The 17,710-nt window shown below is 40.7% G+C and overlaps 1 protein-coding gene across 4 annotated transcripts in view; it reads left to right on the top strand.

Moving 5' to 3' along the window:
• The window catches only part of hycc1 (hyccin PI4KA lipid kinase complex subunit 1), an 84,054-nt gene that overhangs the window by 19,385 nt on the left and 46,959 nt on the right, over positions 1 to 17,710 (top strand). For all 4 annotated transcript variants that reach the window (XM_061983245.1, XM_061983247.1, XM_061983248.1 and 1 more), the window contains exon 2: positions 15,876 to 15,957. In XM_061983245.1, the coding sequence (XP_061839229.1) occupies positions 15,907 to 15,957 (51 nt within the window). In that variant the 5' untranslated portion in view covers positions 15,876 to 15,906. The remainder of the gene's footprint in view (positions 1 to 15,875; positions 15,958 to 17,710) is intronic.

The following is a 17,710-nucleotide window of genomic DNA, read 5'->3' on the forward strand; positions in this document are numbered from 1 at the left end:
GTCGAACCTCGGATTCAGGAGGAACAGTGTGGTTTTCGTCCTGGTCGTGGAACTGTGGACCAGCTCTATACTCTGGGCAGGGTCCTTGAGGGTGCATGGGAGTTTGCCCAACCAGTCTACATGTGCTTTGTGGACTTGGAGAAGGCATTCGACCGTGTCCCTCGGGAAGTCCTGTGGGGAGTGCTCAGAGAGTATGGGGTTTCGGACTGTCTGATTGTGGCGGTCCGCTCCCTGTATGATCAGTGTCAGAGCTTGGTTCGCATTGCCGGCAGTAAGTCGGACACGTTTCCGGTGAGGGTTGGACTCCGCCAAGGCTGCCCTTTGTCACCCATTCTGTTCATAACTTTTATGGACAGAATTTCTAGGCGCAGTCAAGGCGTTGAGGGGATCCGGTTTGGTGGCTGCAGGATTAGGTCTCTGCTTTTTGCAGATGATTTGGTCCTGATGGCTTCATCTGGCCAGGATCTTCAGCTCTCACTGGATCGGTTCGCAGCCGAGTGTGAAGCGACTGGGATGAGAATCAGCACCTCCAAGTCCGAGTCCATGGTTCTCGCCCGAAAAAGGGTGGAGTGCCATCTCCGGGTTGGGGAGGAGATCTTGCCCCAAGTGGAGGAGTTCAAGTACCTCGGAGTCTTGTTCACGAGTGAGGGAAGAGTGGACCGTGAGATCGACAGGCGGATCGGTGCGGCGTCTTCAGTAATGCGGACGCTGTATCGATCCGTTGTGGTGAAGAAGGAGCTGAGCCGGAAGGCAAAGCTCTCAATTTACCGGTCGATCTACGTTCCCATCCTCACCTATGGTCATGAGCTTTGGGTTATGACCGAAAGGACAGGATCACGGGTACAAGCGGCCGAAATGAGTTTCCTCCGCCGGGTGGCGGGGCTCTCCCTTAGAGATAGGGTGAGAAGCTCTGTCATCTGGGGGGAGCTCAAAGTAAAGCCGCTGCTCCTCCGCATCGAGAGGAGCCAGATGAGGTGGTTCGGTCATCTGGTCAGAATGCCACCTGAGCGCCTCCCTAAGGAGGTGTTTAGGGCATGTCCGACCGGTAGGAGGCCACGGGGAAGACCCAGGACACGTTGGGAAGACTATGTCTCCCGGCTGGCCTGGGAACGCCTCGGGATCCCCCGGGAGGAGCTGGACGAAGTGGCTGGGGAGAGGGAAGTCTGGGCTTCCCTGCTTAGGCTGCTGCCCCCGCGACCCGACCTCGGATAAGCGGAAGAAGATGGATGGATGGATGGAACTTTTAATGGAATACCCACCCCAACTGTTGACTTCTTTCAGTGACACTACAAGTTAGGGATGTCCCAATCCGATATTTGGATCGGATCGGCTGCCGATATTTGCCAAAAATTGCGTATCGGCAAGGCATGGGAAAATGCCGATCCAGAACCTTTTTTGCCGGTGGTGTGCCTCCGTATTTTTTTTATGAAAAAAATGTGCCTTGGCTCAAAAAAGGTTGAAAAACACTGATATAGTGTATCAACAATGAGACAAAGCTCATGCCTGAACCAAGCAGAGGATGGAGAGAGAGCACTTAAAGAAAGGATGGAGGAACTGGCAGCCTTTGACCACATACGAATAAATCATTTTCAGACAAGTCAGTGCAGTCAAGGAGTAGAACAGAACGCAATAGAGCACACACCAACGGCAAAAGAGAGATAATTGGATGTCTACTGAGGAGAGGGATAAAAGGAATATATAACAACCCAGGGGATCCATAATGCAGTTGAAGAGAGACAGATTCAACTTCATGAGGTTCTTCAATGCGTGTGGCAACCAACCAGACCAATGGAAAGGGATGAGACACTGAAAAGACACTCATGGCCACAACAATCTAAAGAAATGCTGGTACTCTCAGCTCCATTTATTTACCCTTGATTTCTGAGTTGGCGATTCAGGTTTGGAGACAGTCGGAGGGAGCGAACAGCTTGCTCCCAAGAATGCGTGAAGCAATCACCGAGTGTGTTTCTGTGTACAAAAGTGTGTTTATTCTGTGCGGTTTGACCAAACCTGTTCCTGTGAGAGAACTAGAATCTACCCACGCCTCAACGTTACACACACACACACACACACACACACACACACACACACACACGTATATATGCACACATGCATGACTGGCACTGTGCATAGCCATTATGAGCTCATGTTGTTTTTCTATTTCATTATTTCCTTATCCGGGTGGCAGCGTGTGTGCTTGTAGTAGGGATGTCCCGATCCAGGTTTTTGCACTTCCGATCCGATACCAATATTGTTTTTGCATTTCCGATCCGATACTGACCGATACCGATACTGACCGATACTGGCCTATCCGAGCATGTATTAAAGTTTAAAGTTATTTAGCCTACTTAGTAGTCAGAATCATGTTGAAAAGGGTTTTAGTACTCTTGATAACAACTAGCCAGCTGAATTAGGGGAGTTTGAATAATACACAATGGTTGGTAACAAGAAACTGACCTGTTTATTCAAGGATAAACACAAAATAGACAAAATTATACATGACAAACAGAAATGGCATCATTGAACTAGGGCTGGGCGATATGGCCTTTTTTTAATATTGAGATATTTTAAGGGCATATTGCGATACACAATATATATCTGGATATTTTGCCTTAGCCTTGAATGAACACTTGATGCATATAATCACAGCAGTATGATGATTCTATGTGTTTTGATTGATTGATTGAGACTTTTATTAGTAGGTTGCACAGTGAAGTACATATTCCGTACAATTGACCACTAAATGGTAACACCCCAATAAGTTTTTCAACTTGTTTAAGTCGGGCTCCACTTAAATTGATTCATGATACAGATATATACTATCAGATATATACTATCATCATAATACAGTCATCACACAAGATAATCACATTGAATTATTTACATTATTTATAATCCAGGGTGTGGAGGGTAAGTGTCAAAAAGACAGCCAAAAGAGTTTGATATGAGAATAAATCTAAAGTTAAAATATAGGGTAGAAATGCACCCATTTGCAGGAAATGTAGTCTTGATTTTCAAAATGTTCTTTCAAGGCTTGCATGTCTACATTAAAACATTCTTCTTCATACTGCATTAATATATGCTACTTTTAAACTTTCATGCAGAGAAGGAAATCACAACTAAAAAAATCACACATTTTTTTCATACAATGTTGATTGATTTTGATGGTGTGGGCGTGTGGCACCGAACGGAGATAAGCGTCTCGACAGACGTCACAATATTTGAACAATGATGACGAAAACTGTTTTCTCTGTCGTGTCTGTGTGTCGAAAATTGTTATGCGCTTATTTTTTTATTTGATTTTGTGCGTGGCATGGATTTGCTATGCGCAGAGGACGCTTAAACAGTGCGCAATTGCACAGGCGAGCACCTTAGAGGGAGCGTTGCTCGCACGGCTGCGCTAGCATCACAGCTAACGTTAGCCATGCTGCTACCTCTCTGCTCGGGGAGGACGTATACGTATGTGACGTATGACGTGAGAGTATGTGACGTATGACGTGACAGTATGTGACGTGTGTAAGAAGGTGCACTTGCTGTCTGTGAGAGGGAGACACAGGAAAGAGTGAGAAGAGCCTGTCGTGTAATGCCAGCAGCTAAAAGCAACTGCGTGAGAATTGACAGACCTGTGGATGTGTTGAAGGTGTGCTGGAAAATGCGGAACGGAAATTAGGGAGCAGCAGAAAAGTGGAATGTATTATTTAAATAGGTGCGTTGGAAAACACGGACCGGAGTTTTTTTTTAAACTGGATCTGGATCGGCATTTTCCCATGCCTTGCCGATACGCAATTTTTGGCAAATATCGGCAGCCGATCCGATCCAAATATCGGATCGGGACATCCCTAGTAACTAGTACATCATGCAAAAGCACAGATTCCAACCATTGAAATACTTAGTATAGTTGAAGACTTACGCTCATTAGAAAACATCACTGCACATCATAATGGCAGCTACACTTTCCATCTTAAAGATCTATAAAAATGATTTGGGAATGTCCGGCGGGCCAGATTGAAGAGCTTAACAGGCCGCATGTGGCCCCCGGGCCTTAATTTTCCCAGGTCCATACTTGCCAACCCTCCCGAATTTTCCGGGAGACTCCCGAAATTCAGCGCCTCACCCGAAAACCTCCCGGGACAAATATTCTCCCGAAAATCTCCCGATTTTCAGCCGGAGCTGGAGGCCACGCCCCCTCCAGCTCCATGCGGACCTGAGTGAGGACAGCCTTTTTTCACGACGGGAGGACAACAGGGTGACAAGAACTAAATCATCCAGACTAGAGATAAATTGTATTATTATGTTTATCTTACCTAAAAATACATATATTTATTAATTAAAATAAAAAAAAAATAAAAAAAATGTTTACTATATTTTGCTAAAAACATCAAAATTAATTTCATTTTATTTGTATTTTTTCTGACTCCTTATTACATCCAGCCTTAGAATTATACATTAAAATAAACATATTTGAAATAATTAATTTTAATATTGAATTATTAAAATAATTGCTTGTTTATCAACAACTTTAGCATTTTATTTATTACATTTTGAAGCTCTCAGAAGCCAAGTTATGTTATATTCCTTAAGATTTATTTATGCAAGTTTGAAGTATCAATTATCCAAACACAGTTTTGTTTGCATATTTTCAGGATGTATTTATATATATACATTATATATATATATATAAAATATATATATTTTCAGCCCTAATATATATATTAGGGCTGCAGCTAACGATTATTTTTCTATCGATTAATCTATAGATTATTTTTTCGATTAATCGGTTAATCTATAGATTATTTTTTCCGATTAATCTATAGATTATTTTTCCTTTTACCGATTTTTTTATTTTTGTTTAAAATGAAGAGGAAAAAATAAATGTAGGCCAGTTTTTTCAAAAGGCATGGCTTTTATTTACAAAAAAAAAAAGTATGGCCACTAGTCAGTCAACATTGACAACAACATGACAAAATATTCTGTAACAATGTAAACATTTAAAACTTTTAACATTTAACAAAATTAAAAGTAGCTTATTTGCTTTTTAATGTGCAAATATAAAAGTAAACATCCAGTGCAAATCTTAATATTCTGGAATAGTATAAGCATTTCAAAAGTAAAAGTATTGCTTATTTTGCTTTAAAATGTGCAAAAATAAAGCTAAACATCCAATACAAAAAAGTGCAAAACGGAAATATTCTGTAACAAGTGTAAACATTTCAACAAAAGTAAAAGTATTGCTTATTTGCTAAAATGTGCAAAAATAAAGCTAAACATCCAATACAAAAAAGTGTACAGTGTAAACATTTCAACAAAAGTAAAAGTATTGCTTATTTTGCTTAATAACACAACAATGATAGTATGATTAAAGTGAAAGTTAATTGTTGGTTTGTACATAGTATATGTAACTGTTAATGTTGTAAAAGGTATTTGCACAACTAATTAACGTTAGCGTTTGTGACACGTCTTGTGCCGTGGGGTTCTTTCAGGACCGACAGACTGAACGCCAGACGGCTTTGCCAGGTTTACAATCTTTTAATTTTACACAAAGTCTTTTCTCTTCCAACTGCGCGGATCGCGCACCTGGGCACGATTGCGGCGTCGCTCCCGGCGCGCCCCGCCTCGCCGCTCGCTCGCCGCTGCCGCCTCTCCACAGCGTTAAAGAGGAGCGCGTCTTTGTAAACACTGAACAGGCACGCCAAACGCGCCTCTCAGAGCGAAACGGTGCTTTAGTTTATGAATTTACAACGCAGATACAAATGACACATTCATGTTTTTGTGTAATAATGACAACGTATACGCACGCGGACGATTGACTTGTTGATGGTGATGGCAAGAACGCTGTCGGGGGTTTTCTTTTCAAATGTTCCTTCATAGCCGTTGTGCTGCTATGATAGGCCATTTCCGCTCGACACAGTGTGCATACAACAACATTATTAGGCCGTTTATTGAAATACTCCCACACTTTTGACGACTTTTGGCGTGCTTTTTTCCCCTCGCTCGCATCGTCTGCTTTGCGCTCCGCCATGACAGTAAAGTAGTGTGACGTAAATATGCGACGCGCCGACGCACAAAAACGGCATTGACGTATTTACGTAACCGATGACGTCGACTACGTCGACGCGTCGTTTCAGCCTTAATATATATATATATATACCGTATTTTCCGCACTATAAGGCGCACCTAAAAACCTCTTAATTTTCTCAAAAGCTGACAGTGCGCTTTATAATCCGGTGCACCTTATATATGGACCAATATTGAGCCACAACAGGTCTCGCAACTACGGGATGCATAACATAACCCCAGCCTCTACTGTAGCTTCTATTCTATGCGCCTTATAATGCGGTGCGCCTTATATATGAACAAAGTTTTAAAATAGGCCATTCATTGACGGTGCGCCTTATAATCCAGTGCGCCTTATAGTGCGGAAAATACGGTATGTGTGAAATACTTGACTTGGTGAATTCTAGCTGTCAATATACTCCTCCCCTCTTAACCACGCCCCCAACCACGCCCCCGCCCCAACCACGCCCCCCCACCCCCACCTCCCGAAATCGGAGGTCCCAAGGTTGGCAAGTATGCCCAGGTCTGACGCAAGCCAGGCCTTCTCGACCAACATCAGTGTGTGACCTCACCAATGCGCTTTTGGAAGAAAAATTCCTATAAAGACACTCCGCAACCTTGTGGACAGCCTTCCCAGAAGAGTTGAAGCTGTAATAGCTGCAAAAGGTCATATTGAAGCCTATGGGTTAGGAATGGGAAGGCACTTCAAGTTCATATGTGAGTCAAGGCAGGTGGCCAAATACTTTTGGCAATGTAGTGTACAAACAGGCCGAGTAAATGCGACAAGGACAGGAAGATAAATACCTTCCTGATGACGAATTTACTCTTAGTTGTGTAATGTCGGTTTCTTGCTGGTGTCTGTCAGACAGTATATATCAAAAGAAAGCTCATGTTCCTTTCTCAGTCTTGAGATTTAGCTCATTTGCTGGCTGGATTTTATAGCCTTCATTATTCTCTTTGCATCATACTTTATTATAAGGGGTGACACATCTCATTTGGTAACAACACTTGGCCATGTTGCACTTTCAATACTAATTCGAGCATGGTAATTACACAGACGTAACTGTCACCTTAAATTGGAGCGAGCAGTTTTTGGCTCACACTGAAGAATAAAAGTTTGTTTCCTGTATACATATATTTTTGTTCAAGTAAAGTACAAAACCAAAAGCAGTGAAGTTGTCACGTTGTGTAAATGATAAATAAAAAGAGAATACAATGATTTGCAAATCCTTCTATTCAATTGAATAGACTGCAAAGACAAGATATTTAATGTTCACACTGAGAAACTACATTTGTTTTTGCAAATAATCATTAACTCATAATTTAATGGCAGCAACACATTGCAAAAAAAGTTGTCACAGGGGCATTTTTACCACTGTGTTACATGGCCTTTCCTTTTAACAACACTCAGTAAACGTTTGGGAACTGAGGAGACACATTTTTTGAAAATTTTCAGGTGGAATTCTTTCCCATTCTTGCATGATGTACAGCAGGGGTGCTCACACTTTTTCTGCAGGCGAGCTACTTTTCAATTGATCAAATCGTGGGGATCTACCTCATTCATATATATCATTTATATTTACTTATTTATGAAACATGTTTTTGTTAACAAGTTAAAGGTGTTTAATGATAATACAAGCATGTTTAACACATATAGTTAATATTGTTAATAAATTAAAGGTGTTTAATGATAATACAAGCATGTTTAACACATATAGTTAATATTGTTAATAAATTAAAGGTGTTTAATGATAATGCAAGCATGTTTAACACATATAGTTAATATTGTTAATAAGTTAAAGGTGTTTAAAGATAATACAAGCATGTTTAACACATATAGTTAATATTGTTAATAAGTTAAAGGTGTTTAAAGATAATGCAAGCATGTTTAAAACATATAGTTAATATTGTTAATAAGTTAAAGGTGTTTAAAGATAATACAAGCATGTTTAACACATATAGTTAATATTGTTAACAAGTTAAAGGTGTTTAATGATAACACAAGCATGTTTAACACATATTGTTAATATTGTTAATAAATTAAAGGTGTTTAAAGATAATGCAAGCATGTTTAACACATATAGTTAATATTGTTAATAAGTTAAAGGTGTTTAAAGATAATGCAAGCATGTTTAACACATATAGTTAATATTGTTAACAAGTTAAAGGTGTTTAATGATAATACAAGTATGTTTAACACATATAGTTAATATTGTTAATAAATTAAAGGTGTTTAATGATAATACAAGCATGTTCAACACATATAGTTAATATTGTTAAGAAGTTAAAGGTGTTTAAAGATAATACAAGCATGTTTAACACATATAGTTAATATTGTTAATAAGTTAAAGGTGTTTAATGATAATACAAGTATGTTTAACACATATAGTTAATGTTGTTAATACATTTAAGGTGTTTAGTGATAATACAAGCATGTTTAACACATATAGTTAATATTGTTAACAAGTTAAAGATGTTTAATGATAATGCAAGCATGTTTAACACATATAGTTAATATTGTTAATAAGTCAAAGGTGTTTAAAGATAATACAAGCATGTTTAACACATATAGTTAATATTGTTAACAAGTTAAAGGTGTTTAAAGATAATACAAGCATGTTTAACACATATATAGTTAATAAGTTAAAGGTGTTTAATGATAATACAAGCATGTTTAACACATATAGTTAATGTTGTTAATAAATTTAAGGTGTTTAGTGATAATACAAGTATGTTTAACACATATAGTTAATATTGTTAACAAGTTAAAGATGTTTAATGATAATGCAAGCATGTTTAACACATATAGTTAATATTGTTAACAAGTTAAAGGTGTTTAAAGATAATACAAGCATGTTTAACGCATATAGATTTCTTTCTTTCATGAAGACAAGAATATAAGTTGGTGTATTACCTGATTGTGATGACTTGCATTGATAGGAATCAGACAGTGGTGCTGATAACGTCCGCATTTTCGAATGGAGGAGAAAAAAAGTCCTTCTTTCTGTCCAATACCACATGAAAGTGGTTGGTTTTTGGCATCTTATTTATCCAGCTTCCGTACTCCTTTGTATACACTTTACAAGAAATACATTGTCGGCAAACTCCGTAGCTTGCTAGCTTGTGCACGCCAGCTTTCTGAGACTCTTATTTTGGTAGCGCAGGCAGGATGAAGCAGAGCTTTTATTGTGCAACTGTGCAGTCGGTCTTTGGAGTTTTGACGACAGGTACGGCGCCAGAGTCTGTTGAAATAAAGTGTTTCTCGCCTTCCAGTCGGTAATTTTAATGAGCTGGCAGCAGCCAGCGTCATCTCAGAGGACCCTCGGATGCCGTGAATGTCAATCAAGTGACGAAAGTGACGTCATAGTGAAGATTTATGATCGCTCATTTTTAGGACTATTTTTTTAATGCCTGGCTGGTGATCGACTGACACACCCTCCGAGATCGACCGGTAGATCGCGATCGACGTAATGAGCACCCCTGATGTACAGCTTAAGTTGTTCAACAGTTGTCCTATTTTAGGCTTCATAATGCACCACACATTTTCAATGGGAGACAGGTCTGGACTACAGGCAGGCCAGTCTAGTACCCGCACTCTTTTACTATGAAGCCACGCTGTTGTAACACTTGGCTTGGCATTGTCTTGCTGAAATAAGCAGGGGCGTCCATGAAAAAGACGTTGCTTGGATGGCAACATATGTTGCTCCAAAACCTGTATGTACCTTTCAGCATTAACGACACAGATGTGTAAGTTACCCATGTCTTGGGCACTAATACACCCCCATATCATCACAGATGCTGCCTTTTACACTTTGCGCCTAGAACAGTCCGGATGGTTCTTTTCCTCTTTGGTCCGGAGGACGCGACGTCCACAGTTTCTAAAAACAATTTGAAATATGGACTCGTCTGACCACAGAAGGCTTTTCCAATTTGCATCAGTCCATCTTAGATGAGTTCAGGCCCAGCAAAGCTGGCGGCGTTTTTGGGTGTTGTTGATAAATGGCTTTGGCTTTGCATAGTAGAGTTTTAACTTGCACTTAGAGATGTAGCGATGACCTGTAGTTATTGTTGCGTTTTGGACCAGTTGTTCCTCCCAGGGAATTCAAGTCACAATTCGCTCCCAAGTTCTTTCCGACACTTAAAGCTGAGTTGAAAAACCACCAGAGACAGAATAGGTATTTTGTTGTATATTCTCAAAGCTTTGCCAATATACATTGATTGAGACCAGTCTAACCCTAGAACATTCTATTGCGCCTCCCAAAATGGTCTGTCTTCCCGATCCCACCACCCTCTCTCTCGTCCCATCTCTGTAGACAAAACAAATGCTAGTCAAAACACATTCCAAAGAACTCAAGGTTAACACACACAGTATACTTGCTGACAGAGCATCAAGAGGAGAAATGGAAAACACGAGCTGTTTTCAAATATGACAAAGAAATGGAAGAAGTACAACTTAAATTCGGATATATGTAAATATCTGCCTTTTCTGATGTGTACCTGAGCCCATGTGGTGATATCCATTACACACTGATGTCAGTTTCTGATGCAGTACCGCCTGAGGGATCAAAGGTCTGTAATACGTGCAGTGACCTCTCCAGATTCTCTAAACCTTTTGATGATATTACAGAGCGTAGATGGTGAAATCCCTAAATTCCTTGCAATAGCTGGTTGAGAAATGTTGTTCTTAAACAATTTGCTCACGCATTTGTTGACAAAGTGGTGACCCGCGCCCCCATCCCCATTTCACGGAAGCTGCTTTTATACCCAATCATGGCACCCACCTGTTCCCAATGAGCCTGTTCACCCGTGGGACGTTCCAAATAAGTGTTTGATGAGCATTCCTCAGCTTTCTCAGTCTTTTTTGCCACTTGGGCCAGCTTTTTTGAAACCTGTTGCAGGCATCAAATTCCAAATGAGCTAATATTTGCAAAAAAATAACAAAGTTTACTAGTTCGACCGTTAAGTGTCTTGTCTTTGCAGTCTATTCAATTGAATATAAGTTGAAAAGGATTAGCAAATCATTGTTTTTATTTACCATTTACACAACGTGACAATTTCACTGCTTTTGGGGTTTGTACATCTAGCCCTGTGTTGTTGTTGTTGTTGTTGCGCCAATGCTTGAGTCACAAATGTATTACCTAGGTAGGCGGTGTAGCTGATGGCTGCTTTTTTAGTGTCTTTGTCTCTGTTCAGCAGATTGCACTGGATGGGTAATGGAGTCTATAAACTGCACCCTAAAAAAATAAACCCTCAAGGTGGAAACTGTGTTTTTTCAAAGACTGACTCACAGCAGCTCGTCGTTTGCCTGCCTGCTATTAAAGATTTCATCACCCCCATTATTGGGAAAGAAAAAAAAACTGTCACAATGCACTAATTTCACTAAGTGGAGGCTGTTCTGTCTCATAATCCTTCCCCATTTCATGAGTCACTAGCTCCCCTCCCCCCTCCTGTCATTTCCATCACTGCCACAGTCCACAAATGGACACCTGGCTGCCTTTTTAGGTATTGAGCCATAATAACACCAAATAAAGCTGTTAGGTTTGTGTAAGGAAAGTTCAAGCATGGAAACTGGGGACTGATTTACTGCAGTATGTCCTCATAACCAGGGGAATATTGTTAGGGTATTAGTGGTCAGTCCATGGGCTGACCATCGACGTCCCACTGGGGTGAGTTTTTCCTTGCCCGTATGTGGGCTTTGTACCGAGGATGTCGTTGTGGCTTGTGCAGCCCTTTGAGACACTTGTGATTTAGGGCTATATAAATAAAGATTGATTGATTGATTGATTGATGGGCTGAAGTGTTGATACATTTCAGTGCGGGTGAGTCACATGGGAGCAGAGGTGGGTAGTAACGCGCTACATTTACTCCGTTACATCTACTTGAGTAACTTTTGGGATAAATTGTACTTCTAAGAGTAGTTTTAATGCAACATACTTTTACTTTTACTTAAGTATATTTATAGAGAAGGAACGCTGCTTTTATCTACATTCAGCTCGCTACTAATTTTTATCCATCTGTTAATGCACGCTTTGTTTGTTTTGGTCTGTCAGACAGACCTTCAAAGTGCCTGCCTTACTGGTGACGTTTCACTCCGTTCCGCCAATCAGACGCAGTCACTGGTGACGTTGGACCAATCAAACAGAGCCAGGTGGTCACATGACCTGACTTAAACAAGTTGAAAAACTTATTGGGGTGTTACCATTTAGTGATCAATTGTACGGAATGTGTACTGTACTGTGCAATCTAATAATAAAAGTTCCAATCAATCAAAAGTGTGAAGGAAAAAATACCCTTTTTTATTTCAACCGGACATCCCGTCAAAAGCCTAAAGACTGACCGCACATGAGGACGTTCCTGTCTTCACAATAAAAGTGCCGCTCCATCGCGCTTGCGCTTTCAAAACAAGAGTCTCCGAAAGCCAAACAAGCTAGCAAGCTAAGGAGTTTGACGCCAATATATTTATTGTAAAGTGTATAAAAACGAATATGGAAGGTGGACAAATAAGATGCCAAAAACCCACCACTTTCATGTGGTATTAGACAGAAAGGAGGAACTTTTCTTCTCCTCCATTTGAAAACGTGGACGTTATCGTCACTACTGTCTGATTACAATCAACGCAAGTCATCAGAATCAGGTAATACACCAACTTATATTCTTGTCTTCATGAAAGAAAATAATCTATATGTTAAACATGCATGTATATTCATTAAAACACCTTTAACATGTAAACAAAAACAGCAAAATAAATACATATAAATTATATACTGTATATATCAATGTATATGTATGTATATGTATTAGAGATGTGCGCTTTGCGGGCACAACCGCGGAGTCCCGCGGATCGGGCGGATGAAATTAAAAAAAATTAGATTTTATCCGCGGGTCGGGTCGGGCGGTTGAAATAAAAAAAAATTAGATTTTAAATAGATTCAGGCGGGTGGCAGTTAAACCAATTGGGAAATATATATACATAGTTAAATGTTGTTACCCACATACGAAAAACGAGCAGGCACCTGCAGCATATGCCACAACAGAAGAAGAAGAAAAAAAGAGATGGACACTTTTACGGAGCAGAGAAGGGACGCCTCGCCGGGGTCCGGGACCGAGGCCCCTTCCCCCGAGAGGGCCCCACCGGGAGCCGTAGCTGAGGCGATCCGCGAGAAGGGCCCGACGCACGTCCAGGGTCACCACCGCGCCCACCGCACCGACACCCCGCCTCGTCCGCCTTCGCCGCGGCCGGCGTCACGCGCAGCAGGTAAGCAGCTTACCTGCCCGCCACCCCCGTGGCCGGGGGCTCGTAACAGGGGTCACTCTGCGCGCTCCGCCCGCGCAGCTTACCTGCCCGCCACCCCTGTTGCCGGGGGTGCGTAACAGGGGTCACTCCGCGCGCAGTGCGCTCACGAAAGGGGTGGGGCTCACCCTGGTTGATATAGACAGCAGGACGGTGGCCATGGAAGTCGGAACCCGCTAAGGAGTGTGTAACAACCCACCTGCCCTGAAAATGGATGGCGCTGGAGCGTCGGGCCCATACCCGGCCGTCGCCGGCAGCGAGACGCGCTTGGAGGTGCGCTCAGTGCGGCTCCCATATGATTGCGCACTGGTGTGCGTCTGAGTCGTGACAGCGTGGCACGCGAATGTCTGTGCTGCATTGGATCAGTCTCCTTTCTTTAACAGGCAAAAGCTTTATAACCTCACTAATGCCTTGCATCGTCTATATTAGATATATAACAACGGGTGGGTGCGGGCGGGTGCGGTTCTGATCAAATGTTACATCGGGTGGATGGCGGATGGTTGACGACTTTCTGATGCGGTTGCGGATGAAATAATTGCCTATCCGCGCATCTCTAATATATATATATATATATATATATATATATATATATATATATATATATATATATATATATATATATATATATATATATATATATATATGTCTTAATAAGGTTATCCAAAAAATAGTGCTCGATACCGTAGTAGAGCGCAATATATTTATGTGTGGGAAAAAAATAAAAAATCACAAGACTACTTCATCTCTACAGGCCTGTTTCATGAGGGGTTCCCTCAATCATCAAAAAATCTCCTGATGATTGAGGGAACCCCTCATGAAACAGGCCTGTAGAGATGAAGTAGTCTTGTGATTTTTTTTTTCCCCACACATAAATATATATATATATATATATATATGATATGAGTGTGTATGTTACTCATCAGTTACTCAGTACTTGAGTAGTTTTTTCACAACATACTTTTTACTTTTACTCAAGTAAATATTTGGGTGACTACTCCTTACTTTTACTTGAGTAATAAATCTCTAAAGTAACAGTACTCTTACTTGAGTACAATTTCTGGCTACTCTACCCACCTCTGCATGGGAGGCCATCAAGTTCAGGAAGATTGATGTGCTTTCAGCCCAAATCCGAGCATGCTTCTGCATTTCAATTGTGCAAATAAGATTTGCACTTCCCCTTCCTCCTCGCTTTCTCTTTCAATCAGCCTCGGTGTAAAGACACGCTGCATTCCAGCGGCTCATTTAGTTTACCCGTGTAACCCTGCATCTTACTTTCGCCCGGTTGATTTCAATGTGTCTGCGCCAAGGTGTTGTTTAGTGTCGCTCTGTAATTACACGTGTCTTACTGCAATAAAGAACTGGCTGTGCATGTAAACAATTTAGCCAACGCTGTCGGAAACGCTCGATTCACCTGCTAGAAAATAGTTACACCTCTCGCACGTGGACCTTTTTGGTGAGCTTTGATTGCTTGTCTTTTGACAGTACATTTAAAAAGTATTCACAGCGCTTCACTTTTTCCACAATTTGTTGTGACAAAATGGAATAAATCCATATTTGTCCTCAAAATTCTACAGACAATGCCCAATAATGACAGGTTTTGTTATTTTAACTTTTGCAAATGTATTAAAAAAATTAATAAAAAATTAAAACTCACATGTACCGGTACATAAGTATTTACAGCCTTTGCTCAATACTTTGTTGATGCACCGAATGCGTGGCCAAGAGATGCGTGGCACGCATTGAATGTCTCTGCTACATTGGATCAGTCTCCTTTCTTTAACAGGCAAAAGCTTTATAACCTCACTAATGCCTTGCATCGTCTATATTAGATATATAACAACGGGCGGGTGCGGGCGGGTGTGGTTTTGATAAAATGTTGGTTCGGGTGGATGGCGGATGGTTGACGACTTTTTTGATGCGGTTGCGGATGAAATAATTGCCTATCCGCGCATCTCTAACCCATAGACTCTGCTTTTCATGTTGGTTCCACCTCTAAATGCAGTCTGCACAGGCAAAACCTATCCGACCCAATCTGAAACTGAGCTCAGACATTCAGTGCTATTTATTGTTTGAATAATCAATGTCATTGGGAGACACCTGGGCAACAAAACACACCTGTCAGTCACATGTTCCAATACTTTTACTCTCATGAAAAATGGGTAGGTTCAAACAAAAGGTGCTATCTTCTAAGTTGTGAATCAGATCCAGATGCAAATACCTGGAAATGAAAGCTGAAATGTTGATCTCTTGTCCTATATTCATCTTTTGATGTCAAACCCAAATGTTTTCAGTCGACAACAAAAATAAACTGTTCCAATACTTTTGGAGGGCACTGTCTATTCTGGAGAGCCTGTGACATAATGTGGGTGTGGCTGCATACATGGACTGTGCTCTGCAACGTGTGAATTGGATGATAAGCGCCATCATCAAAATGGAACCCAGTGGGTTATTTGAACTCTTGTGCCCACATTGATGGAAATCAACAATGCTGACCGTATGTGTTTGTTCTTACAATTGTGTTTTCGTCCAGGTAGAGGTGACACCTCTTCAGATGTGGGAACATGTTGGCTATGGACCAAGGAGTGGTGGAGGAATGGCTTTCAGAATATAAGGTACTGTATGCCATGTTTCAGTTTGAGTTTATTTGGAACATGCATGCATACAACATGATACATCACAATTTCCAGTTTCTCTATTCAACGGAGTAGGAAGAAGCAGAGCTTACTTAATCCTACCCACTTCCTGTTCTCAATTTATTCACAATATACTCCATAAGTAATAACAATAAAGATGAATAAATAATAATTAGAGAAGTAAGTTATATTTCATATGGTGAGATGAGGAAGATTATCTAGAAAATGAATGGATGGGTCAAATAAATGCAGAATGTTTATCATGGTTCTTCTTCTTTGTACTTTGTAAACACTTAAAGTTTGAAGAGTTTCTTGAAGTGGATCATATTAGTACTAGGGATGTCCCGATCCGATATTTGGATCGGATCGGCCGCCGATATTTGCAAAAAAATGCGTATCGGCAAGGCATGGGAAAATGCCGATCCAGATCCAGTTAAAAAAAAAACCTCCACTCCGTGTTTTCCAACGCACCTATTTAAATAGTACATTCCACTTTTCTGCTGCTCCCTAATTTCCGTTCCGCATTTTCCAGCACACCTTCAACACATCCACAGGTCTGTGGATTCTCACGCAGTTGCTTTTAGCTGCTGGCATTACACGGCAGGCTCTTCTCACTCTTTCCTGTGTCTCCCTCTCACAGACAGCAAGCGCACCTTCTTACACACGTCACATACTGTCACATCATACGTCACATACTGTCACGTCATACGTCACATACGTATACGTCCTCCCCGAGCAGAGAGGTAGCAGCATGGCTAACGTTAGCTGTGATGCTAGCGCAGCCGTGCGACCAACGCTCCCTCTAAGGTGCGCACTTGTGCAATTGCGCACTGTTTAAACGTCCTCTGCGCATAGCAATTATATGCCACGCACAAAATCAAATAAAAAAAATAAGCGCATAACAATTTTCGACACACGGACACGACAGAGAAAACCGTTTTCGTCATCATTGTTCAAATATTATAACGTCTGTCGAGACGCTTATCTCCATTCGGTGCCACACGTCCACACCATCAAAATGCAGAGGCAAAAATTTCCACATCAACACCGTATGAAAAAAATTGTGATTTTTTTTTAGTTGTGATTTCCTTCTCTGCATGAAAGTTTAAAAGTAGCATATATTAATGCAGTATGAAGAAGAATGTTTTAATGTAGACATGCAAGCCTTGAAAGAAAATGTTGAAAATCAAGACTACATTTCCTGCAAATGGGTGCATTTCTACCCTATATTTTAACTTTAGATTTATTCTCATATCAAACTCTTTTGGCTGTCTTTTTGACACTTACATCCGGCGCCCCCCTCCACACCCTGGATTATAAATAATGTAAATAATTCAATGTGATTATCTTGTGTGATGACTGTATTATGATGATAGTATATATCTGATAGTATATATCTGTATCATGAATCAATTTAAGTGGAGACCGACTTAAACAAGTTGAAAAACGTATTCGGGTGTTACCATTTAGTGGTCAATTGTACGGAATATGTACTTCACTGTGCAACCTACTAATAAAAGTCTCAATCAATCAATCAAAACACATAGAATCATCATACTGCTGTGATTATATGCATCAAGTGTTCATTCAAGGCTAAGGCAAAATATCGAGATATATATCGTGTATCGCAATATGGCCTTAAAATATCGCAATATTTAAAAAAGGCCATATCGCCCAGCCCTAGTTCAATGATGCCATTTCTGTTTGTCATGTATAATTTTGTCTATTTTGT

The sequence above is a fragment of the Nerophis lumbriciformis genome, linkage group LG21 (genome assembly GCF_033978685.3).
Source record: "Nerophis lumbriciformis linkage group LG21, RoL_Nlum_v2.1, whole genome shotgun sequence".
Taxonomy (NCBI): domain Eukaryota; kingdom Metazoa; phylum Chordata; class Actinopteri; order Syngnathiformes; family Syngnathidae; genus Nerophis; species Nerophis lumbriciformis.